This window comes from Halichoerus grypus, chromosome 7 (assembly GCF_964656455.1).
Source record: "Halichoerus grypus chromosome 7, mHalGry1.hap1.1, whole genome shotgun sequence".
Classification (NCBI taxonomy): Eukaryota; Metazoa; Chordata; class Mammalia; order Carnivora; family Phocidae; genus Halichoerus; species Halichoerus grypus.
In genome coordinates, this window is record NC_135718.1 from 46,708,779 (window position 1) to 46,734,359 (window position 25,581).

Below are 25,581 nucleotides of genomic sequence, written 5' to 3' on the forward strand. Positions count from 1 at the left end.
TACATGTACTACTTTTTGAAGAGCCTTGTCTTGAATATGTTTCTCCAAGGATCTCAGGCCTCCAAGAGACCCTCCTGGGCTAATTATTTTCTGGCTAATTTTATTCATAGAATCTCTTTATTCAGAAACTGATTTTTGAGGAGTCCATAAACACTGATTTTACGTACTGATTATGACAGTGATGACTATTGAGGAATTTTTCCTGGGCTATCTTTTCTCATAAAATTGGTTTCTATTGGTCATTATTCATGAAGGTTTTTCCTTGGTCAGGCTCATCTGTAGAATTTATCTCCCCTGGTGATAATTCTTGCAAAGTCTCTTCTCAGCTATTTGCATCCATGGAGTTAGTTTCTCCAGACAAATGATCTGGAGATAGTTCATTCTGGCCCATTCTGGTTCTGGAATATGTTCCCAGGAGTGACTTTTTGAGGGGAGGGGTGGGGAATGATTGCAGTCTGGCTGAAACAGCCATGGGTTTCATCATTAGGAGCAATGATTTCTCATGAATTTCTACCTTCTTGGCATTATATGTGGATTTTTCTTTTCTAGTGCCTCTTATGGAGTAATTTTTGCCCCAACGACCCCTATCTATGAACCGTACATTTCTTGATATTGATATTTTTGATCATTCCATTTCACTTTGCCTAAACTTATCTATACGTGTGATATTTTCAGACAGTGATATCTTTGGACCCTGTCATTTTATTCCTGAAGGTTATCCTTTTGGACAATGGCAACCAAAGAATTGTTTCCTTTTATAATCATTTCTTTGGATGGGTATCTTTTGACCATGATTCTAGAGGACAGCAGACCCAAGAAACCCCATCTGGTCCCAGCATGACTTCTGACCATGGCTTCCAAAGATCTGCTTTCTGGGAATGCTAACTAAAATTTTCTTCTTTCTGTGACATTTGGACTTGCCTTTTGCTGAAAGACATCAGAATAAGTTTCTTCTTGACAAACAGAACTCAAACATGAAAGCAGAAAGACCAGGAGGACTTTCCCTTTACTAATATGAGACATGAAAGATGACTCAGCTGTAAGCCTCCTTGAGGAGTTGTTGGCTCAAGCATTGAACTACCTTCACACAAATCATAAATTTTAATCCTACCATGAAAATCATTCACCAGTTTTTCTTTGTTGACAAGCATCTTCTTAAAGCCACATTGTTGGTTAATATAAGCTATTTCATTTTCATATTCTGAACATATCTGGTTGTGAGAGCATAGCTTTTGTATTTGTTCTTCAAAAGTCATCCTTCTTATTTTCTTTCCAAAGATAGAAAAGGGGTATTTATTTCCCCATAGGATATTATTCCACCTTTTGAAAAATACTTACAATATACAGAAATATAAGAATGACATCAATCAGTACTAATTACCCAAAAGAATATTTTTACTAGAAGATGTTATTCTGTCACTGGGAAAAACTTTAATTTATGGACTTTATGATTTTCATGGTTATAACGGTATCTCAGAAGGATCTAAGATGAAGTTCTGAAGTATCCTGTTTGGGATCACAAATGCTTAGAGCATCAGTTAATTTTGGCTGATAATCAAGACAATAAAATATGCATGAGTGGGCTTAAATGCTTCTGGATAGCGATGATCATTTGAAAGTTCTTTGAAGATTTCATTTCATCTAAGAGGTAAGAAAAAGACTGTAATTGACTTCGAGCAAAATGTCCATGGACAGGGGAATTAGACTTCCTTTATCAGTAAGCATGAGGCAACACAGCCTAGCAGTCAAGTGTGTGAGCTCCTGACAGACCCGAATGCCGCCTCCCATGACACCCTCCCTTTGAGCTTTATATCATTGGAGCTGTTTTAAAATACCTGTTGTCAGTGACACAGGCACACTCTAGGACATGTGTAAACACTCTAGGCCAGACTGGAAAGTTCACCTAAAGTCAAGACTTGAACACATGATGAGATGGATGTGTTTTCACTGTCTAATACAAAAAAAAAAAAAAAAGATAAATCAAGAGGAAAAAGTCTTTTGGTTACTTATTTGAAATCCTTATGAGTTTATTTTATCCTATCAGTAGTTCAAATGCTTACATGATTAAGGGGTTTTCATAGCTACCAGAACAGAACCTCGGCTGGAGAGTCCGTCCCCCAAGATACCTCCTTCCACAGCCCCTCCAATCTTGGTTTAATTCAAATAGTTACCATCTTCAGGTCAGGGCCCTAGCTGGCCATTTTCTCAGTTTGTAGCTTTGAGAGAAGCGTCATGAGAATCATCCACCTTTTGATAACTTAAGAAGGAGATTTGGAGCCAGGATGCATTTGAGGAGCAATTTCATGCTGAAAAGCCTAGGAATTTATTTCTTGGGGAGTTTCGACACAGCAGTCAGTCTGGCCAGAAGACTCTCGAGAAGGAATCTACTGAGGCATTCCTGGAATCATATTGGAAGTACCTGGCAGAGATTCCTGCTTCAAGGCATCCTTCTCAAGGGGTTTTGTGTTCTCTTGTATGAATGCAGTCTTCTTTGTGGAACTAGCTAGAGATACCAGGGGCTAAACAACACAAAAAAGCAAAAGTCATTAGCAGAGACTGAAACACACTCAGTATGCCAAGAACACAACACTGCCATTTTTGTGCCCAAGACTAATAACAAAATTGTAACAGATCTGCTCTAGCAAAGTATAAAACAGATCAAGGATTAAGGATCAAGATGATTCACCAATAATTCTACTGCCTGCCAGAACAGAACTCAACACCATCTAAAGGAAAGCTACATAATCTAGACTCCCTACAAAGTATCATCTACAATGTTTGGCACACAAGTAATAATTACTAGACATGCGAAACATATTCTAGAAAAAAAGTATTTAATAGAGACCCCAAAATGACAATGATCATGGAATCAGCAGACAAGGACTTAAAACAGCTATGACAAATATTTTCAAACATTTAAAGGAGAAAAAATGGGCATAATGAGTGAAAAGTTAGGGTAGATAAGCAGAGAAAATGGAAATTATAGAAAGAAACCAGATAGAAATTATAGAATTGAAAAGTACAATATCTAAAATGAAAAAGTTCACTGACTCCCTAACTAGCATGCTGGGCATTGTAGGAGAGGAGGTCAGTAAACTTGAAGGCAGATCAATAGAAATGATCCTAACTAAAACAGAGAAAAAAGATTGAAAAAATAAATTCAGTCTCAGTGAGCTATAAGAGGATATCCCATAGTCTACATCTATGTGATTGCAGTCCCTGGTTAGGGAGGAATCTCTAGAGCTTAAGCTCTCCCAGCCACTTCTACTTCCATTTTGTGCACTGTCCAGTGGATACTATGTACAATGGATCCTGTGGGGCACTGCAGAGAGGTCTATGAAATATTTGTCCATGTGATCTGTAAGACCCTTCTAACTATATGCAGCAAATCTATGTATTGACCCCATAAAAATGTATTTATAAAAATTTGTATGGCTACATCTTTATAAACAAAGGGACTGTTTTCAAACTTAGAATCATGGCTGACTTACTCAAAACTGCCTCAGCTTAATAAAGAGAAACCAATACAAAGGCAACTTTTGCTAGCTTTCTTCTAGGTCTGACTCAAACATTATCTCCTCTTCTTGAGTGCTATAATTGGATGTGATTTCTACCACACATAGTGCAGTTTCTACTCCTCTTTTTGACACATCCACTGGGGTACTGAAAGGCTTTCTAAGATATATGCAAGCAATGATGGTTTTAAGATATGAAGGGAAATTTTGCAAAGACTTGCATATGTGCATAAAAACCCATCAGCAGGCTGGCTGAAATCTTATGCAACCCATCCTGGGCCTATTTGAGACCAGGTTTCATAGCACTAGTGACTCAAAATCTGAAAATGACCAGGAGCAAGGAACAGTTTGCAATTTGCCTTGAGCCAAGGAGAAATGAAAACTTAGAATCTCATCTTATTTGAGGGATCTTCACTTCTTTGCCCTCTACCCAGTTCTTTCCATTTTTATTATGAGAGTAGCTCTCCCTGGTAAGTTTGTTTTAAGATCCCTGTTGGACCTCTCTGTTTCCTTCTAACAAAGGGCATCAACTTCCATAATCACAATTTGTGGATGAGTTCTTTCTTAAAAGTGAGAACTTGTTCTTAGTCCAGGCATCCTGCTGGCTCTCATTCCCAACTTCCCTGACAATGGCCTTTGTCTCACACTTGGCGAAAGAACAGCATACCTTTTACTCATCTAAATCTTGCAAAGGAATATTGCTACAGGGTGTAAAACCTCCAGGGTGCAACTCAGTGGGACAATTCCAAACATTAATGTGAGCAAAGGTTTCTTTAATAAAGGCATCATGAAACCAGGGTGGAGTTTTGGAAGTCTTTCCCTGACTTATATATATTGATATTTCTGTTAACAGGGAAGCATGGTGTTAGGAAGGGGCAACAAGGGGATGACAACTTCCGCGTCCTGACCTCCCCTTTATCGTCTTCCGGCACCTGTTCAAAGAATGAACTATTCCTGAGTGAGAATTCCCTTAGACTAGTGACAAACAGTAGTATGAAACTACCTTTCTTTTACTTAATTTACCCATAAAACATCCAGACTTGGAGAATAAATGTATGAATTATTGAGGAGAGTCGAGTATATTAGCGTGAGTATACATAAGCTAAGTGGTTTCATGTCTCTTCATCAGAGGCGGCTTTGGAAACTAGCAAAAGCTAGTGAATTGTACAAAACTGCACTGAAGATTTTAATGCATAGGATATAGTGATAGTTGGAAAAATGTCAGATATCAAGCCCCGTGAATCGATTCCCTGTCTGGTATCATGCACTTTGTAGAAAGCACAACATCGGCATGAGGTGCTTTTCAGAAGATGGTGGCAAAAGTCATGGGAGATAAAAGATACGCTTGTCAGGCTAATGAACACACAGCTGTTTCCAACTACAAGAAGGTAATAATTTACAGCCAGTATTACAGCATCACAGAGAAGACACGATCTGTGGCTTGATACATAAATAAACAGCACACAGTAACTAAAACACTGAGGTATATAGTAGATAATAAAATAATATACCTGAATTATACACTGATAACCATATTTGGTTTCTGAAATACTGAATAAGTTTTGAAAAGGGTTCAAAGGATCTTCTAAGGAAATATATTCGTTCCAAGTGACTTATGAGTTTTTAAAAATCTGATTTTTTAAAACGAGTAACATCTAAGGTATTTTCTGAAATCTAAAATGGAATTGCCTTTCGACATTTCCTTTTTTCCTTGACCAGGATTGTCAATAAGATTGGTGGACATATAAACATAAGAAGACGGAGAGAAGCAAGCTCTGGGAGCCTCAGTCCGCTGGGTGCTGCAGCCTCGCTGGCCTGTGGATTTCCTGGTATCCAGCTCTGGGCTGTGCACCTACCCGCTGCTGGGTTCCTCCCTCCCTACCTTGTGGCACTTTGCATACTGCTGTTGAATCTGACACTCTTCTTGCTTCAGCATTTCTGTCATTTTGGTTTCTTTGAGGCTATTGTCGTGTTCTTCCTTCAGCTGGATCATCTCTTGGCTCTCCTGAGGTGAGAGGGGAGCTGAGTCAGGTCGGCCCCGGGGAAGCCTGTACAAATGGGCTTGCTCTCACTGGCACAGACCACAGGCCTGGGGCCCTGTTTGCTCCTGTGACCAGCTTTTGCCTGCTAGTAGCTCCAAAGCCACCAATCCCTCAACTCCTCTGAGTTGGAGTCCTTCTTCAGCCCCCAGACTCCCCACTCTTCAGGAATATCTGGGCCTAAGGGATCTCGCAAGTCAAACAAACCAAGAAACTTTCTGGGCTAGCTCTGGAATCTTGCTTTGGATTTCAAATTACCGTGAGAAAGCTGGAAAGCCCTCCCCAAGATGGCTCTGAGCACATACACACCTCTTCTTTTGCTTTAGTGGTTTTTCTGTAATGATAAAGCCAGTGAGCCAGGTACTCGACGGGGTCACTGGGCCGAACTTTCGCCACTTCTGCCAGTGCCTGGCTCAGGCAATTGCCAAAGCACCTCTTCAGGTAGTCCGTTTCCATCCTGTGGGCCTGGCAAACAGCACAGCGGGGTCACACTACTTTATAAATCGAATCTGATTTTTAAAATAGACACATTCTAGTCAATTCGGATTCATTTCAGGATACATATGAGATACTTCTGGATGCCACCCTTCCCAAAAGAAACAGTAAATATATACTTGCCAATTGCTCTTAAATTTAAATGGACTTTTTTTTTTTTTAAAGCTCTCCGACTGTCTTAGGTCAGATAATAAATAGGTCCTGGGGGTCATGAGGCCGGAGGGGAGCTTGATATAGTTGTGGTTAGGGGTGGCTAAGGTCTCCACTTGCCCACACATCTCTAGGGAGGAAATAATTTCGCAGGCAGGAGGTCCCAAGAGGGGCTCTAAGGACGCAGCAAGCTGTGCTATTGTGAAGTTGGAAGGTACAGTCATCTCTGACATAGATAAGAGAGTCTTAGTTATTTCAGAAGGGGCCACGGAGCAGCCCTGGGGAGCAGAGGGAGGGAGAATGGCAGGCACTGTAGCTACCCGTGCTCATGAGCTCTCCCAGTGCGTAACACACTATTCTACTCTAGTGCTCAAGCAAGAAACTACTTGAGGTTGAGCTGATGTCCCGGCATTTACTATTAATCAGATTTCCAGAGCTGGAGGCAATGTAGCCTGAGTCAGACCATAAGTTAGGGGTGGCCGTGTAGAGCCGCGGTCTGAACACAGACTCCGGGAACAGACAGACCAAGTTCCGGTCCTGGTGCTGCCGCTTAGAGCTGTGTGATCTTCAACAAGTCATCCGGTCTCTCTGAGCCTTGGTTTTCTCATCTGTAGAACAAAATAATAAAGATATGGGCCTCATAATTGTGGGGGTTAGAAGAGATAACAAATACATGTAAAGCACTTAGCCTGGCACATGGTGTTGAATAAATATATACATATATATTTTAGATTTTTTACTTATTTGAGAGAGAGAGAGAGTGTGTGAGAGAGAGCATGAGCACAGGGGAGGGGCAGAGGGAGAGGGAGAAGAAGGCTCTCCACTAAGCAGAGAGCCCGATGCGGGGCTTGATGTGGGGCTCCATCCCAGGACCCTGGGATCATGAGCTGAGCCGAAGGCAGACTCTTAACCGATTGAGCCACCCAGGTGCCCTGGTACGTGTTTAATAAATATTAGCTATTATAGTGGAAGACTGTGACATACAATGGACTAACACCTATTTCTGATCACCTCCATATTTCTGAAGTTTACACATTTTAAGTCCAAAAGAGTTAATAATAAAGTGAATGATAAAGGCTCGGTTCCAGTCTTAACATTTTCTGGAGGTGTTTTTCAGTTTAAGGAAAGATACATAGATATGTATATAGAAAAAAGTTATATATTTCCGAGCTCTTTTCATTGCAAAAGCCTAGAGGCAAAAACACTTAAGTAGCAATGAGCACACTGAGCATAGGGAACTTGCTTTGAAATAGCCTTCACCACTTAAGAGCAATCAGGGTTCCTTGGAGAAATGCTGAATTCTAAGGTTGGGGCAGGAAAGGTCCAAGAAGCCTGGAGCATTTTCTTGTCCCACAAAGTAGAAAAATGCTAGAAAATAAGTGGTTAAGGACACAGGAGCCAGCAGATTGGGCGGCTACTCGCCCAATCTAGCGCAATTAGACCATTGAAATAAGTATTGGCTATAATGGATTATAACTAATTGGGGAAAATAAAAAATCTGTGAATCAATATAAGAAAAAATTGGTAAGTGAGTGAATGGGAGAGAAGGCAAGTTCTTAAGGTAGAATGTCAACTAATAAACATGGGAAGAACAATGGAGTTTAAAAAAAAAAATCAACATTTTGTAACCATCATAGCATAACTGCATCAACCCAGAATCAACAGTGAGTTCCAAAACTCAATGAATATTTGATAGAGAATAGGATATTCATATAGCCTCAAAGTTTCTCCCCACAAATTATGTATTAATTCCAAAAGGAAATACAGGAACTTCACAGTGGTGAGACCCACCCGATACAACCTTTTTTTTTTTTTTTTAAGATTTTATTTATTTATTTGACAGAGACAGAGATAGCGAGAGCAGGAACACAAGCAGCGGGAGTGGGAGAGGGAGAAGCAGGCTTCCCGCCGAGCAGGGAGCCCGATGTGGGACTCGATCCCAGGACCCTGGGATCATGACCTGAGCCTAAGGCAGATGCCTAACGACTGAGCCACCCAGGCGCCCCCACCCGATACAACCTTAATCAAGCGATCTAAGGAAACATCACTAAGAAAGCGACAAAGTGACATCATGTGTCTCCTGATGGGATGCACTTCTTAGGGGGATGAAATATATTTCTGTGGATTCTTGCCCAAATGCAAAACTGGAATCTAACTGAGGAAATACGAACAAAGCCAAATTGAGACAGTCTGGAACTGGCCTGTACTCTTACAAATGTCAAGATCGTGAAAGACAAAAAAAGAGGAGGAACCATTCCAGATCAAAGGAGCCTAAACAGGCCTAACAAATGCATGGAACACATGATTCTGGATTGAGTCTGAACTAGAAAAAAGAATTTTATAAAGTGTTGTTGGGGAAACTGAATGTGAATTGTATGTGACATAATAGAAGTGTATCAAGGTTGGGGCACCTGGTGGCTCAGTCAGTTAAGTGTCTGACTCTTGATTTTGGCTCAGGTCATGATCTCAGGGTCGTGAGATTGAGCCCCACTTCAGACTCTGTGCTGAGTGTGAAGTCCTCTGTGCTGAGTGTGAAGTCTGCTTAGGATTCTATCTCTCTTCCTCTGCCCCTCTCCCTGCTTGCCCTCATGTCCTTTCCCCCACCCTCCCCGCCCCCCAAAAAAGTGTATCAAGGTTAAATATCCTGGTTTGGGTCACTGAAATATGAGTAAGAAAATGTAATTTTTCTTTGGAAATACACAGTGTGGTTGGACTGAGTAATGGCTTCCCAAAGTGTCTGAATACCTGGAACCTATGAAATCTGTTACCTTGTCTGGCAAAAGGGACTTTGCAGATGTGATGAAGGATTTTTATATGGGAAGATGACACTGGATTATCCTTGGAGGCACACTGTAATCCCAAGGGTCTTTATAATCGGGACACAGTAAGGTCAGACAGGGAACAAGGAGATGTGATGGTGGAAGTTGAGAGAGAAAAGGTGATGTGATTCAGGGCCTTGAGCCAAGGATTGTGGGTACCCTGTGAAGCTGGAAAAGGCAAGGACATGGATTCTCCCCTAGAGCCTGTGGAAGGAACCAGCCCTGCTGACACTTTGGTTTTAGCCCTGTAAGACTCATTTTTGATTCTGGCTTCAAAAACTGCCAAGAGAATAAATGCGTGTTTAAAGCCACTAAATTTGGGGGGCACCTGGGTGGCTCAGTTGGTTAAGTGCCTGCCTTCGGCTCAGGTCATGATCTCAGGGTCCTGGGATCGAGCCCCCTTTCACTCCAAGTGTGGTCCATGATCTGCAGCATTGCATCACCCAGAGGCTTGTCAAAATGCAGATTCTCAGGTCCCACCCCACACCTACATATTCAGATTCTGCATTCTAACAAAATCCCTGGGTGATTCAGTTACAGATCTACAGATCACCAACTCTGCATTCCGGAAAAGCTCTCCACTTCCCAACCCTCGAATGCCTGCTTCTCTGTGTAGGTATGGCAAACGCTTTCTGGAGTAAGCCTCTGCTCTAAATTGCACGTTTTCAACAATGGTCTCAATGAAATAGGGGACCTGACAGTTACTAAAACTTGATGCAAAGACAGTAGAAACAGAATAACAGAGCCACAGTGTGAGGCCAGGAGAGGGAGGGGGCCAAAGGGATGCCTTTTACAGTCCTCTCTCCACAAACACCAGGCACACTTACCAAGGCGGACGGAGGGGCCTATTCTTCCCAGAGCTCCTCTGGGAGTCAGCTTAACACTGCCCCTCCTTGTTCATGGCCTTGCAACTCGGTAGGCAAGGCAACAAGCATAGAGATGGTCTTTGTTCACACTATATCCCCAGTGCTAGGCACATAGTAGTTGCTCAGGACATATTTTTTGACTTAATCCAGTGAAGGCTCTTGCTAACCCAGGCAAGAGCCCAAGCTCCCGTCCATCTGTCAGTGCCCGCTCTGGTACTTACTGTCTCAACCAAAGTTTAAGGAGGCTTCTCCTGCCCAGCATTGCCCAACATAAATTAAAACAGAACGTGGGAAATGCTAGCAGAGTGCTGTACACAAAACACTAGGTCAGGGAAGACTGCAGTGGCTCTGGCTTGGTGGAGGTTGGACAGCTTCCCGGAGGTGGGGGCGCCTGAGCTGGTTCTGAAAGGAACCAAGCGGAGGTCACCAGCAATCTCAAAGGTGCGAAGCCGTGAAAATCCCGGGCCGTCGAACTCCGGGGATCGTCTCCTCCGGCCGGGGGCTGTGGGGGTTTCCCGCCCTGGGTGAGCAGGTGGCCCCCCTGCGGCTCCTCCCCTCGAGCCCGCCGCCCCTCTGTCTCTCCCAGTGCGCGCCGGCCTCCTAGCCGGCTCGACTCTTCTTCTCGGCCGCCCCCTCCTCCCAGCCTCCAGGTGGCGAGTCTCTGCTCACCCACCCCGGCGCTCCCTCCTCTGTGGGGCGCCCCCGCCACACCCCGCGCGCGCCGTCTGCCCGCGACTGTCGCGCCCCCTCCTCTCCGCCGCGCGTTCTCCACCCCTCACCCCCTCCCGGCGCCCCACCCCGCGCTCACCCCTCCGCGCGCCCCTGCCCTTGTGCAGTGCGCCGTCTCGGGTTCTGAGGCGCGCGCGCTCGTTGCCTAGCGACGGGACGCGACTCGCGGGGCGAGGGTAGGCGCATGCGTCGGGTGTGCGCATCCAGAGCGCTGGCGTCCTTCGCCCAGGCAGGTACTTGGCGGGGCTCCCGCCGGGGCGGCGGTTTGAGCCGTTGGACCTTGGGAGCGGTGTGGGGCTCAGGCTTCTCCGGACGGAGAGAGGTTTTAGTGCAGCGCCTGGGGAGCGCCTCCTCCGCCCCCCCCCCACCCCTTCTCCTCCGCTGGCCTCGCCGCTCCGGATCGAGGGGACGGGGAAGGCGGGAGTCCCTTCGGTAGACCCAGGATAGGAAAATGAACCCAAGCGCCCCCAATCGAGGGTTGCCAGATAAAACACGGGACACCCAGTTCACTGTGAATTTCAGATAAACAACGAATGATTTTGTATTATACTACACTGTACTAACACGTCCTTCCTTCTTTCTCTGAAATTTATGTTGAACTGGGCATCCCGTATTTTTATGTGCTACGTCTGGCCATCCCGAATCCCGAATCCCCTCTTTTCCCACTAGGCTGGCGGGCTTTCTCCTAGGCATGGGTAAAGGACCTCTTTCTATTTCTTGTGACAACCTCTCCAGGCTTGAGGTAGCTGTTTCTCTGGGAAAGGGCTTTCTTATATTGAGCCGAGATGCGTGTTGGTGTATATGAAAATTAACATTCCTTACAACAACCTGTGAGATGGGTATTACCTCCATTTCGTGGACAGGAAACATGAGAAGTCAAGTAACGAGCTTACCTGGGTTCGTCTAATCTATGCATAGATCTGAGACAGACCCTCGATCGGATCGGATGCTACTCTCAGGCCAGAGGTTTCTCCCTTGGGGACATGGTCCCTTTCCCATGTATTATCTTTCTGGAACAGCAGCAGGAAACCTGTTTAAGTTTCAGATGACATTGAGATGTCACTGCAGTTATTTTTGTCTTGAGAGTATATCCTATTGAAGAAGCACAGTGTAGATACTGTGTCTCAAACTCGTTTGTAATACTCTAATCCTTCTCTCTGTATGGTTAGACACCAATGCCAGCTTGAAAGGAAATTCAGTTCATTCGTGCCAGTTTGTAGAGTTTAAGTTTTTATGACTACATTTATGTACACACATACACATTCCTTTCCCCACTGCTGTTAATACAAAAGGTGGCATACTATCTACAATTTCTGCATCTTGCTTTTTTTTCACTTCACCCTGTGTCCTAGAGATCACTCCCTGTTTTAGAGATCTTCTTCATGTCTTTTATATAATATACATGCACAGTAATCCATTGTGTGGCTGTATCTCATCAGTCCCTTAAGGATGAACTTTTGGATGGGGTTCCAGTTTGACTATTTTAAGTAACGGTGCAAAATAACTATGTGCATATATCATCACTCTGTATTTTTGCAAGTTAACATGTGAGAAGTGAGATCGATGGTTCAAAGGGTAAATACCTATGTAATTTTCTAGATACTGCCAAATTCCTCTCTGTGGGGGCTATACCAATTTATATGCTCACCACCATCAAGTGAGAGAGAGCACTATTGGGGTTTATGAACCTCAGGAGGTTGTTGTTTCTGAAATTTTATGCAGAATGTTCAGTGCATTTATTTGTATAGGGACAGGACTAGACATGCTGGCATTCTATTCCTTCATATTCAGCTCATGCCTGACCTATAGTAGGTACTCAGTATATATTTGTTGAATAATGAATACATTTCATTAGATTCTTAGAAATGACTGGATACCATAAGGGTAATTTGAGGGTGATCAGTTTTTTCAAAGCACCCTAAGTACAGTGGTTGCTACATTTCCCCTTCCTTTCTTCCTGCCTTCCTTCCTTCCTTCCTTCTTTCCTTCCTTCAAATCTGGTCTAAGATTATTCCTGTCCATCTTCATAACTGAATATACTGGAACATTACTGGGAGAGTGGAGAAACTCACTCACTTGCCTCCATGGGAAGCCAGTGTGCCCACCCTGTGATTAAAACACACTCCTTGAGGAGCTGGAGGAACTTGTCTTGGGAGGACAGATGTGTGTGTACACAGATGATTCTCAGGTTGGATGACAGGTGCTGTGTGAGTTGCTTGGAGAAGGAGGATTTCCTTTGCATTGCTTGGGAAGGCTCAGGGAATGAGAGATGACCTACATTTTGCAGATGAGGAGATAAATCTAAGCTGGGAGATAGTGAGGAATAATTATGTGCAAAAGTCTTGGAGATGGAAGTGTGCAAGGTATGACTGGCAGAATGGCAGAATGTTCAGTGTAGTTAGAGCCCAGGATATGCTGGAGGCAGAAGAGATGTCTGGAGGTGAGCCTGAGAAGAAATTGGGGCCAAAGTGTGAGGAGCTTCATATGCTATTCTTTGATGGTTGAATTTTTTTTTTTTTTTTATCCTTTGTCCTTGGAGATTCATGGACTTTTATGTTTTTTTGAGGTGGAGTATTGTGATGTTTTCTAAAACTGACCCTCGTGGCTTGGGAGGAACATCTGAATCATTAAGATAATGACTCTGGAATCACGAGTTGGATATGCATCCCATGTTCACCATGTTGACTTATAAGCTCTTTGTGCCTGGGCTTCCTCATCTACACAGCAGGGGTAATGACAGTGATTTATTACCCACGTTGTGAGGATCGAGTGAGACCTGCACTGCTTGGCATGTAGCCATCTCACAATAATGACGGTATCCCTTTTTCTGACTCTTTTCTTTTTCATTGTTTTTTGTTTGTTTAGTTCCTGTATCATTTATTTCTGCTCTAATCTTTGTTATTTCCTTCCCTTTGCTGGTTCGGGGTTTTGTTTGTTGTTCTTTTCTGACTCTTGGCCTTGAGAGCCATCAGGATTTTGAAAGTACATCTTAGTGGTAGCTGTTGTGACATCTGTGGAGTCTTTTTGGAAACTGTTAGAAGCTTCATGGAGCCAGCCTTGCTTGTGTCATGCCTGATGGGAGGGTGCCCATGACAGGGTGCAATGCTTTGTTGGCCTCATTGGACTCTACTTTTATTGTGCTTTATTGAACATTCCCTGCATTAATGCAAAAACATTTACCTTTTAGAAGTCAGAGGTGAGAAATGGAGTCGATATATCTTCAAAAGTGCCTTGGGACATGTCTAACTCAAGGTCTTGCAGAAGTGGCAAGAATTCGCCCAGCGGATCCAATAGAATATTTAGCATTGTGGATTTACAAATATAAGGAAAATGTGACCATGGAGCAACTGGTAAGTAGGGATCTTGTTTTAGAAAATTAGAAGCGTAGGGGCGCCTGGGTGGCTCAGCCGTTAAGCGTCTGCCTTCGGCTCAGGTCATGATCCCAGGGTCCTGGGATCGAGCCCCGCATCGGGCTCCCTGCTCCGCGGGAAGCCTGCTTCTCCCTCTCCCCACTCTCCCTGCTTGTGTTCCCTCTCTCGCTTTGTTTCTCTCTGTTAAATAAATAAATAAAATCTTAAAAAAAAAAAAGAAAAGAAAATTAGAAGCGTAAAATAATTGTTCCCATTTGTCTGCTTTTTTAAAAAGTTCAATGTTATTTCTATTATAAAAGTAGTACGTTTATTATGAAAAACTTGGACAATATGAAAAAACAGAAAGAAGAAAAAATACTTCACAGAAGACCTCTTTTTAGATTTTTAGGTATTTTCTTCAAACCTTTTTCTATACATTTGTAGACTTTTTTTTTTGCACAATTGTGATCATACCCAGGGTATAATTTTAGTTTTATGCTCTTTGTTCAAATAAAACACACATTTCCCCAAATTATTACACATTTTCTAAATGGGGTAGAGTAAAATTTGCTTCCCCTTTCCCTCTTGTTGGTGATTAACATGTTTTCAAGATTGTTTTTATTATAAAATTGTTCTATCAAATTAGTCACGTGACATTGTTTTTAAACACTGCTAGAGACAGAAGGAAATGGTCGACTTGGAGCATGAGAGAGAACTAGCTGTGATAGAGCAGGAAATGATGGAGAGGCTCAAAGCAGAGGAGCTCCTGTTCCAGCAGGTGAGACAAGCACGGGAGTTCAGGGGTGACTGGAGTTAGCGGTGTCTGCCTCAGTGTGGTGCAACCCAAATGTTGAAAAACTCCCTATCTCTAATGAGTTAGGAATGGCTCTCTTATATCGTCTTGTTTCTGTATTTATGTATCTGTGTCTTCTTTGCTGGAGAAACAGCAGCAGTGGGGTGGAAAGAATACCCAGGGAGTGTGCTCTCATGGAGGCCATGGGGAGAGACCCAAGGGGTCAGCCATGCCTACTGCTGGTTGAGTGAGAGCAAGACGGCAAAGTGCTCATTCAAGACCACTGGTGACCTTGGAGGGAGCAGTGTGCATGGGGTGGGGTGGAACAGGGGAGATGGTGAGTGCAGGTAATGCTTTCAAGGAGATTTTCAGGGAAGGAGGTTGGTATTTTTTGGGGGGGGAGCAGAGGCCAGAGGATGATTGATGTTAAGAGATAGGGAGAGGATGGTCTAGGTACATGTGGATGTATAGGTTTTGTGGCACAAGGTTTAAAACAGTTTCTGTATGACTCTTTCTTCTTTATGAAGTAGGGACCGTGATCATCTTCCAAGAATGAGGTGATAAAGTGGCAGGTATGAGGAGAGCGGGGAGGGTTTGAAATGGTAACTTTGAAGAATGGTAGAGTTGACTGGGAAACTTAGCTTTACTTGGTAGCATTGACTACCCTGTCAGAGTTAGAGACCAGACATTTATAATGTTGCCATTTGGTCTGGTTTTACGATTCTGTGATTTTCTCCACTTAGGCCTAGAGATTTGAGTGACGATGTGGAAGGGGCAGAACTTTTGATTGAAGTAGGTTTGGGGTAGCAAGATTGGGGAGCTGAAGATATTGGTAAGAGAATGGTTTCAGGGATGAGTCATGGATTGTAAACTAGATAGGGAAAGTTCCAGAGTGGCTTTTGGACTAATTTATTTTATGGAGAGCTTCTGAAATTTAAGTTATCCCTTTTGTTCTACCACATAGTACTTAACCCTAGAGTCTCGACTCAAATCTATACACTTGTAAAAGAGAAAGAAGCCTGTTATTTGGGTGTGTGGATAAAAAGGAAAATATAGACATGGCAAATAGCTTCTCTGCCTAACCTCTCGTCCTTGACACTGGGGTAGAACTTTCTAGGCACTCGAGATGGATATGGCTGTTGAAAACTTTACTGCTCCTGAATCTTCATTTTTCAACTGTTTGGTTTATTCTTATGGGGAGGTTGCAGAGTATTGAGTTGGGTGTCAAACAATCATCCAAATGGGTGAGCGTCTGCTGCAGAATTGCCCCAACTTTGAGTGAGAATCTACCCTTCCTCTTATAGCTTCTACAGCTAGTATCTGTCCCCTGTCAGAATGAGGAGAACTCAGCAGTTCTTCCCTAAGACAATTCCATCACAAATGTGGGGGTACTTGACTTTCTTTGGCTTATCTACTTTATCTCACTTAGGTAAAATTTGGCAATAGTAGAAATCAAGCACTTCTCTAGCTGTATTGTGTTGATCAGTATGAAGGGATCCCCTGGGCACTGAACACTGAGCATTGGGTCCAGAGTGGAAGATGGCAATAACAGTCTGCAGAAGATTTTATGACTCATTAAAGAAACAGTGTAGTGGCCAGAAATAGATGAGAGAAGGAAAAAGGGACCTGTGGAGAGAAGGTCCACTGGAGAAGAGCTTAAGAGAGAGTGAGCCGGAGATGCAAAGAGACAGGTGTTCTGAGCCCACCATTGAGTCAAGTGAGCTGGGGTGTCAGGACTCTGGTCCCCTCCCTGTTGTTCTCACAGTCAGTGCCATTGACTTGAAATTCCTTCAAAGTTTAGGCACTCTCCAGTAAGCCCAGGGCCCTGTGAACAGAGAAGTACTTTGACTGCCATTTTCTACCTAAGAGCTCACTGAGGAAGTAAAAGCTTTTTGGTTTGTTTGTTTGACTTGTTGGAGTATACTTCTAATGGTTTTACTCCTGTGTGAAGAAAGGAATTGAGCTTTGAAATTTTCCTGAAAATGTTAAGAAACTGGTTCTGTTGACCAATGTGGTTGGTATTTAACAACTGCATTTTGCAGTGCTGTTGAGAGATTAGTCATTTCACTTCCTCCACCAGTTTCTGAAAGTGGATCGAATGCTATGTTCTTGCACTTCAACGATCTACCCCATCACTTTTATCCCAGTGTGGATAATACAGGGTTACCAAGAAATTCCCTTTAACAACCTTCTGTAAATAAATAGTAACCACTGTTTATTATCTCTTTATTTATAAAAATATATTATTTTTTAAAAATGCATTTGCAAGACATACTGGGACATGTATGTATTATGGTATATTATGTAGATATAGCAAGAGAGAACAAATTTCCACAAAAGTTTACATCGATGAAATAAAAAATTTTTAAAAATAATAATTGAATACAATTTTCCTTTTAGAATATAGGCTTACTGCTGAGGAGAATTAAATTATTATTTTAGAGATAACATTTCATTTAGTTGGAGTTCAAAACGTTCCCTATCATCAAAATTGATTGAAAACGTTTATCTGTTAATGCTGATCTGTAATGAGATTTTAGTATTTCCTCTTTGAAAATAGCTGAGAGATTAGTCCTGCCAAATGCTGATATCAGTCCATGTGCATATAATTTTGACCACATTTATCTCTTCGAATGCATATGTAGAATTCTATTAGATTTTTATCTTGTTTTGCCTTTTGGCATGTCATTACCTTGTAGATTAATTACTTCCAGTTGAAGGTTGGTAAAAGCTTCTCAATTACCCAGTTAACTGGATTTGGGGATATGGAAATTTCATTTGCACTGAAATCAAGGCCACAAAATACTCTGGGCCTATAGTTTGAGCTCGGGAAATATACCTGCTGCAGATTTGTGTGGGAATGGGGGGGATCTAGTTTCTTGTTTTAGGTTTTGACCACATGGGAAGTGTATAAAGCAGCTTGGCATTGTGATTCAAACATTGGTTGTTGAAATGGCTTTCCCCAGGTGTTAAGTTTTACGTTTAAGTGCTATTTGCCTTGTAAGTTTAGTTTGAATTGACTTAAAAATATTATAAGTCTGCAGCAAAGCTTATTTCCAAAGCCATTTAAGGTTTGATAATAGTGATTGAGAATGATTCTTCTCATTCCGAAAAATTTCAGTCTTGGTCCTGAGCCCCACAATGCACAGTAACACGTCAGCACTGTGAAGCCATGGGCAACCGCTGTGTGCTGGGGTAAGCCAAGATTTATGCAGTTTCTATTTCTGACGAAAATCCACAGAACTGATGATGGTTGCATTCATAAGAATGAATGAAGGACACTGTCGGGACTGCTGGCTCAATAGCACATGATAGATTCAAGCATTTTCTGCAGAGCACCTGCTGTTGAATAATACAATGAATACCCTCAGGCTTTCAACACTGCATTTTCACAAGCTTTGTAAATTTGTCCAACTAAGCCTCTTTCTGTTCCACACACATTTTTTATCACCATTGGTTGTAACACATCTTAGCAGGTTTCACTGCTGGTTGTACTGAATTAATGTTTCTCAACTTCTTTGGAAATATTTCTTGGGGCGCCTTGGTGGTTCAGTCCGACTTTTGATTTCATTCATCTCAGGTCATGATGTCAGGGTTGTGGGATCAAGCCTCGGGTTGGACTCCACTCTGAGCGTGGAGCCAGCTTAAGATTCTCTCCCTCCTTCCCCTCCACAGTGCATGCATGCACTCCCTCTGTTAAAAAAAAGGAAAGAAAAAAGAAAGAAAGAAGATAAAGAAAATATCTCTTGCCTGTAGTTGTCCCATGAAGACTATTCATAGAGGCTGATCTTTCAGTCACTTCAAACTCAGCATTAATACCAGTAAACAACAACAACTGAACAGTGTTGGGAACATTTGTCTACCCATCAAGAGCCAAGGAAAATTGCTCAAAATAATTTGCCTTGTTTTTAATTGACTGTTGATGTTGCTCCCAGTGTCATCAACTCTTTGAGCAACTGTTTTTGCCAAAAGGCTAATAATCTTAATTTAAGTTTATTTTTTTCGGGAACACTGAAATCAAACATGTTTTAATTAAATCACCATTGGGAAATGAACTTCTTTGCTTGGCTAACAAATGAGCCACTTGGAAACTTGCTTTCGTTGCAGCCTCATTTTTATTTTTAATTTTTGTGAAGAAATTTTACTATGATGAAATAATTCTGTTTAAAATATTCTAATATGTCTGACCTTTGTTTTCATGTGAGTTGAGAATACTGTGATGGTAAGTGTTTAGTCTGGGAATATTGATGTTTATTGCATTCTTTTAGTAAAGTATTCTTGCTTAATAAACACCATACTTTGCCGTTTAATTTGGTAATAAAATACTCTCCACTGTATCTTAAAGGGGCACCATTCAAAGTCCACTTCTTCTCTTGTTATGGCATGATGGGTACACACCAATTTAAAAACTGTCACGGTGTAGGGATACCGTGGCACTCCAAGAACTACTGAGATAAAACAGTGTCACTGTGATTTGTAGCACGCTGAGCAACAAAGTGATGAGAGCACCATCTATGGTCCCTGTTGCAACCACTCAGCTGTACTATTGTGCAAAAACAGTCACAGGCAATAAATAAGCAAATGAACATGATGCTGTTTCAATAAAACTTCATTTATAGGCACCGAAATTTGAATTTTTTATAGTGTCAGGAATACTATTATTCTTTCAATATTTTTCAACCATTTGAAAAAGTAATACCTTTCCTAGCTCATGGGCTGTACAAATACCAGATTGGGTCAGATTTGGCCCACAGAATTTAGTTTGCTGACCCTTATTCTAGTGTGGCATGTATGTTGAGTTGGGACCAGTATATTTTTGATTATCTATAGTTTCACATAATATACTTAAGATTTTCTCATGCACTCTTCTGCCACTAAGGTTTGGCTCTTTGAACACCCATCTATGCTTGAAAGGATTTTATCTAAAAAAAAAAAAAGTACTGCAATCTCATTTGTTGCTTCAGGAAGAACAGAGAAAATAACTTGATTTTATACAAATTGTGCTTTGCTACCAATTAGCAGTTAAAGAAGCTTCCTTTTTTATGTTAGACTTCAGGAAATATTTGTAAAAGCTAAAGTATTAGGCTGCTGTGATTATTTATTCTTGTAAGCTTCTGAAATTTAGGTAGGTATAAACTTGATTATCCGGGGACATTTCAGAGTGATTAGAGTTAATTCCTTGCAATTGATCTGACGCTAATATGACTTATTTATTTCTGAATATTCAGCAACAGCTGGAGTTCCAGCTGGAGTTGGAAATGCAAGAGAAAGAGAGACAAAGAATAGAAGAACTACAGACAGCTCAAGAACAATTAGAGACGGTAATTTGAAGTTTTATTAAAAAAAAAGAAAGAAAAAGTCTGTTTTATTTAAAACCTCATAGAACCCTCAAAGTATTTCTTGCAGCTGTTATAACGTGGGATTCAGAGACGTGCCACCCACTAGCTGCGTGGCTGAGACAAGTCTTACAACTTTTTCAACCTCAGTTTGCCTTTTTGAAAAAGAGGGATAACAGTGTAATATATTGCTAACAGTCTCTCACTGGTTTGTTGTAAGGATCAGCTACGGTCATATGCGTGAAACTGCTCTGCAACCTTCCAGTCCAGGCACAGCTGTTTGTAACTGGGGTAGCAGGTGCGCAAGGTTAAGTTCTCTGCAATAGTGAGGGTATTTGGCTTAACCTGCCGAGCCACCCAGGCGCCCCCCAGCTGGTTGGTCTCTCTTGTTCATATGTGACTCCTCTATTTATTCCATAATTAAGATTAAAAACAGAAGTAGGTTTTATAAAATATGGGTATTCATGGCTTAGACGAGAACATCATTATGTAAAGCACTTTTTTAAAAGTTGGAAGGACGAATTGAATTTAAAAAATGAGATTCTTAAAAAGAGAAATTCAAAGCTGTATACATAGTTTAAAAAAACATGTAGTTAACAAAAACAGGGATGTCGAGCTTATCTTAGTCGGAGTGCGGTAGGGTGTGCTAAGATATACACGCATGCGCACATGCCCATAAATCCATGGAGATATAGACCCCCTTTCTCTTCAGCGAAGATTCAGTGATGTAAAATGAGAGTAGAAAGGTTTCTGTTTTGTCACTTGTCACATTGGCTAATAATTTGGCTTCAGGTTTAACGTTTCAGATCATTTCATTTTTTAAGGTGTTGTGTTTAATTATAAATAAAACATAGCTTTCTATTAGTAGCGAGTGTTAAATGAGACTGCAAGTTGCAGTTTTGTACTAAATGTATCACATCACCCCTTTAATAGTGATGACCTATTTGCTGTTAAATTGATCATAGCATTATGTAAAAATAAGACTTCTTGAAAATAAAACATGGAATCAAAACAGAAAGTGTGTTCAAATATTTTTCTTCCTTTTTTATATATTATCGGAGATGAGAATGAATATAGAAAATATAGCTAAGAGTGAAGATAGTTCACATTCAGAGGTGAGAAGGAAAAGTTATTCTGTGTTAAGTGAAATGAATGAGTGTCCTAGAAGGCAAAGCTTAACATTGATGCATTAGTAGATAAACTTTTTATAAGGAAATTATCAAAATTGATAGTCCAAGTGTGTGTTCTAGTAACAAAAATTCACAAGTACGATGTGCTTTAAAGCAATATCTCAAAGTGGATAAAAATGGGACATTCGGTTTCTGTTTGTATTTTTAAAAACCAGAATGTCATGAGATATTCATTGACCATATGTTTACTTACAATGATATATCTTAGATTTCTTAATGTACTTTTTAATTAAGTTTTAGCATTTATTTCTAGAATTCTCTATTAACAGGTAGTGGTGCATTCCGTTAACGTTGAATTTTGATGTTATAATTCAGACATTTCTTAGTGAAATCAAAAGAAAATTAATGTCTTACTTTTGAACTTGTTTAAAATTAGAAATGAATTTTAACAATTGTAGGATGTAACATCAGACTCAGGCAAAACACTAGCTGAAATTAGTGATCGATATGGGGCACCTAACCTGAGCAGAGTGGAAGAACTTGATGAGCCGATGCTATCTGATGTAAGTATCTTCAAGAAAGTGGTTGGCGAAAAACAGATTTTCTTTTGGACTTTGGGAAAGCCTAGTGCATAGGAGGCCAGGGTTGGTTGGCAAATGGGCCCTTAGTGTCAGAGAAAGAAAATCAGTTCCCTGGGTGCTGACCATCTATTCCTGATGGGCCTTCTGCCCTTTGGTGAACGTGTGCCACCAGCCACAAGGGTCAGGGTGGGTACATATCTGGCTCCTTGCAAATGTGTCAGCGCTGATGGGAGAGGAGCTGGTCACAGTGTGCCCTTGGGCAGAAGGTGATTTATATATTTTGGGCTTAGGCTTTGAAAATCTCAAAATTTCTTCAAAATATATATTTAAAATCCTTTGGTGAAATACATAATCTTTAAGTTAAATTTCCGGGATGGGGGTGGGACAGCTAATTGATTCTTGGTGGCAAACACTAGAACCAGATAAGTATCCTAATGAAAGTGCATGCTTTTACAGTATACAAGTACATTTGCTTGATTAATAAACATACAGTGTTTTCTATGTGCCAGGCACCGTGCCTGATGCTGTTGTGCATAAAACACATAGTTATTTACCTTGTCTGGGTAAGGGGGGGAGGGGGGGCAGACAATCGGACAAGCAATTAATAGTCATTGCTAGACTGATCAAGTGATTTATCAGCCAGAGCAGTAGGTTTTGAGAGTGAACAGGGGAGCTGTTAATAACTAAGCCAGATCTGCGGGTATAGACCAGGACTGTCTGGGCTGAGGGTATATTTAGTGACCTAACCATGTGCACTGACAAAGTGGGGTAGCCAGCCCAGTGGAGGAGCCCTATCAGGGAAGGCTTCCTGTAGGAAGCTGGTGACTGGTTGCTGGGGGTGGGGGTGGGGGGGTCTGAGAGCACAGCCAGTATGAGATCCCCTACCCAGGGCAGAGTGGGGGATGTGAGGCAGCGAGGGAGGGGAGGCCAGGCAGGGGAGGGAGCAGGAACAGGCCATAAAATGCTTGGTAATTTGTGCCCAGATGAGTATGTAGATTTTATCCTAAAGGCAGTGGAGGCTGATGCAATCAGCAATCAGCATTTTAGAAAGGCCAGCACAGAGGGAAGGATGGAGAGAGATGTGAGGACACCGGTTAGGAGGCCAGTGCAGTAATCCAGATTGAGATGGCATTGGCAGCCTGTCTAGAAGGGGGAGCTGAAAGGGCTTGGTGCTAATCAGTGAGTAGAGACGTTTTTATTAAAAGTCGGTGTTTTGGTACCATGCAGGGAGCTAGCGAATAGCAGTGAACAGAACAGATGGGGTCCCTGCCCTCTGGGGGCTCGGGCTGGGGGACAGGTGCACTGAGAGGAGGGGCCTGGCCTGGATGAGTCTTCCTGAGGAAACAATGCTTGAGGAGTTAGCCTGAGCTAAGCGCAGCAGATGGAAGAGAGCAAGATGCTGTCAAGGAGCTGGCGTAGTTGAGCTCTATGGCGGGGTTGCACGAGCTGGGAGGTTGTGTGACTCGAAGCTGGAGAGGTGGCTATAGGCCACATTACACTGTGCTCTGTATGTCAAGGGCAACAAGAGTTACTGAAAGAGTCTATGTAAGGACTGGAGAGGTGATTTTAGAGGAGGGAGAGAGGATTTGAGTGGGCAGGTGTGGAAAGGGGAGACCCCTTAGGAGGTTTTACGGTGGTCCAGCTGCAGGATGACCGACCAGGGCTAGGACCAGGGTGTAGACAGCAGAGATGGGGAGAACCAGGTGGATTCGATATTGGCTGGGAGGATGAGGGACAGAAGGAAGTCAAGGGGAATGCCCAGATTTCTGCCGTGGGCAACTGGACTAAGAGCTTAATCATTTGTTGAGTTGAGGAAAGTAAGAAGAGGAAGTAGGTTTTATGAAAATGATGGCTTCATTTGTGGACATGTTGAATTTCAGGTGACCCTGAGACAAGCAGATATAATTGGCTAAAGACCAGTTGATGTGGGATACCGGTCCAGACGACAGGAGAAAGGTCCAGGCAGGAGATGGGAAGGCAGCAGTTAGGGGCTATGTGCTACATGGGGCCAGGAGAGGCAGGGAGTAAGGTACCTAGGAGCGCGCGCAGCCTGTGCAGGATGAGGTTGCAGCGAATGCATTAGAAATTCCATCATTTAAGGGGTGGATCCAGGAAGAGGACCCCGTGCCAGAAGGATAACAATAAGAAAGGGGAGCAAGAGAAGTAGAAGAAAGGATGGGTTAATAAATGCTTGAGAAGGGCGCCTGGGTGGCTCAGTCAGTTAAGTGGCTGCCTTCGACCCAGGTCATGATTCCAGGGTCCTGGGATCGAGCCCCACGTCGGGCTCCCTGCTCCGCGGGGAGCCTGCTTCTCCCTCTCCCTCTACCTGCCACTCCCCCTGCTTGTACTCTCTCTCTCTAATAAAAAATAAAAAATCTTTAAAAAAAATAAATAAATGTGTAACAACATTTGCTTGGATCTTACTTGAAATAATTTAAAACTATCAAAAAGCTTCATTTACATAGTCACAGCTCTGACTGTATTAAATCGTATTTACTTTTTATTTTGCTTTTAGGTTGCATTAAACATTGATCAAGATTTGTAGGATCAACAAACCTAAGAGCAATAAATCTTTCTGCTTGTTTCAAGTTTCAAAACATGAGGTTCCCAATTGTATTTTTTTTCCCTCTAAAGTCAGCTTTATAAATGGGCTTCAAGGGTAGCCTTAAAAGGTTGTTTTGGATTCCCCAATGCAACTGGTTATTCGTAGGATTCCTCTGAGACAGGAGAGAGAGTTGGCCCAAACAACGGAAAGGGGCAAATGAGAGATGAGCTGAAAAGAATGTGTGCGTCTGCGTGAGAACAAAATTGTTGAGGTGAAAGTTCTGGTCTGGGAGGAGTGAAAGGGGCTGCCACTGTGCAGGGCTCAGGAGTGTTCAACTTGCTTTAAATCCCGCCTCCCCCCCCACCCGGAAGTGGACCACAAAGATTTCCCCAGGTTGCTAGGCAGCGATACTTTGTAGGACCATTAATCCATGCCTGGTAATGGGGCTGGATGGGGAAGGATGCAAAGTGCTGGGGTAGAGAGAAGCAGCCTCTCTTTTGGAGCAGCCAGTGGGCAAAAGTACTGGTGCTGCTATTGAGGGGAGCTCTCGCTGGACACAGGCCATGCAGGGGCTTCCTTGAGTGGGCGCTGGGTCATCCATGGGCCCTGGCAGCTCTCCTGGCTCCTCAGAAGTTTCAGGCCCAGCCTTAAACTTTAGGGAGAACGTTGCTTCCTTTATAAAATTCTTCCAAATCTAAATCTCTATTATGAATCCTTTCTGTTCTTTAAGGAACGGTATAGACATGGAGACATAAATGCCAGGAAGAGGCTTCTTAAAAAAATAATAATAATTTGCTTCTGGTTATGACCTACCTTTCCTGAGGCAATGAGAATAGAGCAGCCTAGTTGCTTAAACCAGAAGAGAAAAAGGGGGGGAAATATTGGTTTCATTAAAAAGAAATGTTATCTTGCCTATCAGTTCTGTATGTTTTTTAGAAAAAAGTCCCAGTGCCCTGGAGAGATGGTTTCTGGGTCAGTCAAGCTATCAGGCACTGTGCCCCCCAGCATGGCTGACCTGTATCCGTCCACCCAGGCAGGTGTGTCTAAGGGAGCAAGAGAGCACAGTGTCCCTCAGGCCTTAGGCTATGAGGGCGCCCTCATAGAGGGCTGGGGCTGGAAGGGCAGGCTCAGAGGACCCTTGAGCTCAGCATAGCCCAGGCCAGTCCCATGTTGGAGCTTGACAGCAAGAGTCTGTATCGGCTAGTCACAGGGGGGAGTGCTGTGGTTCTGGGG

General features: G+C 42.6%; 2 protein-coding genes across 3 annotated transcripts; one reads left to right on the forward strand and one right to left on the reverse strand.

Moving 5' to 3' along the window:
• Positions 1-1,996: 1,996 nt before the first annotated feature.
• Positions 1,997-10,916, reverse strand: DYDC2 (DPY30 domain containing 2). Its single transcript, XM_078077507.1, has 5 exons — positions 10,693-10,916; positions 6,663-6,807; positions 5,864-6,019; positions 5,398-5,520; positions 1,997-2,519 (listed from the first exon to the last, which is right to left on the reverse strand). Exons 2-5 carry the CDS (start codon positions 6,663-6,665, stop codon positions 2,385-2,387), a joined length of 417 nt encoding a protein of 138 aa, XP_077933633.1. The 5' UTR covers positions 6,666-6,807; positions 10,693-10,916; the 3' UTR covers positions 1,997-2,384.
• On the forward strand, positions 10,747-24,367 carry DYDC1 (DPY30 domain containing 1). 2 transcript variants are annotated; one of them, XM_036089810.2, is made up of 7 exons: positions 10,747-10,846; positions 13,801-13,963; positions 14,640-14,741; positions 19,985-20,077; positions 21,154-21,207; positions 21,681-21,785; positions 24,319-24,367. In XM_036089810.2, the coding sequence occupies exons 2-7, from the start codon at positions 13,817-13,819 to the stop codon at positions 24,346-24,348; spliced, it is 531 nt and encodes a 176-aa protein (XP_035945703.1). In that variant the 5' UTR covers positions 10,747-10,846; positions 13,801-13,816; the 3' UTR covers positions 24,349-24,367. The 2 variants fall into 2 exon arrangements, with proteins under 2 accessions (XP_035945703.1, XP_035945702.1); XM_036089809.2 differs by lacking the exon at positions 21,154-21,207.
• Positions 24,368-25,581: the final 1,214 nt, after the last annotated feature.

What these genes read in the sequence shown, in the direction of transcription:
- DYDC2 (XM_078077507.1), bottom strand. An exon ending in CCACTAAAGCAAAAGAAGAG is followed by an intron (nt 5,521 to 5,863) that starts GTGTGTATGTGC and finishes CTCTCACCTCAG; the next exon opens with GAGAGCCAAGAGATGATCCA. An exon ending in AGTATGCAAAGTGCCACAAG is followed by an intron (nt 2,520 to 5,397) that starts GTAGGGAGGGAG and finishes TGTGTTGTTTAG; the next exon opens with CCCCTGGTATCTCTAGCTAG.
- DYDC1 (XM_036089810.2), top strand. Translation starts at nt 13,817, where the DNA reads ATGGAGTCGATATATCTTCAAAAGTGCCTTGGGACATGTCTAACTCAA. An exon ending in CTCAAGAACAATTAGAGACG is followed by an intron (nt 20,078 to 21,153) that starts GTAATTTGAAGT and finishes ATATTATCGGAG; the next exon opens with ATGAGAATGAATATAGAAAA. An exon ending in AAGATAGTTCACATTCAGAG is followed by an intron (nt 21,208 to 21,680) that starts GTGAGAAGGAAA and finishes TAACAATTGTAG; the next exon opens with GATGTAACATCAGACTCAGG.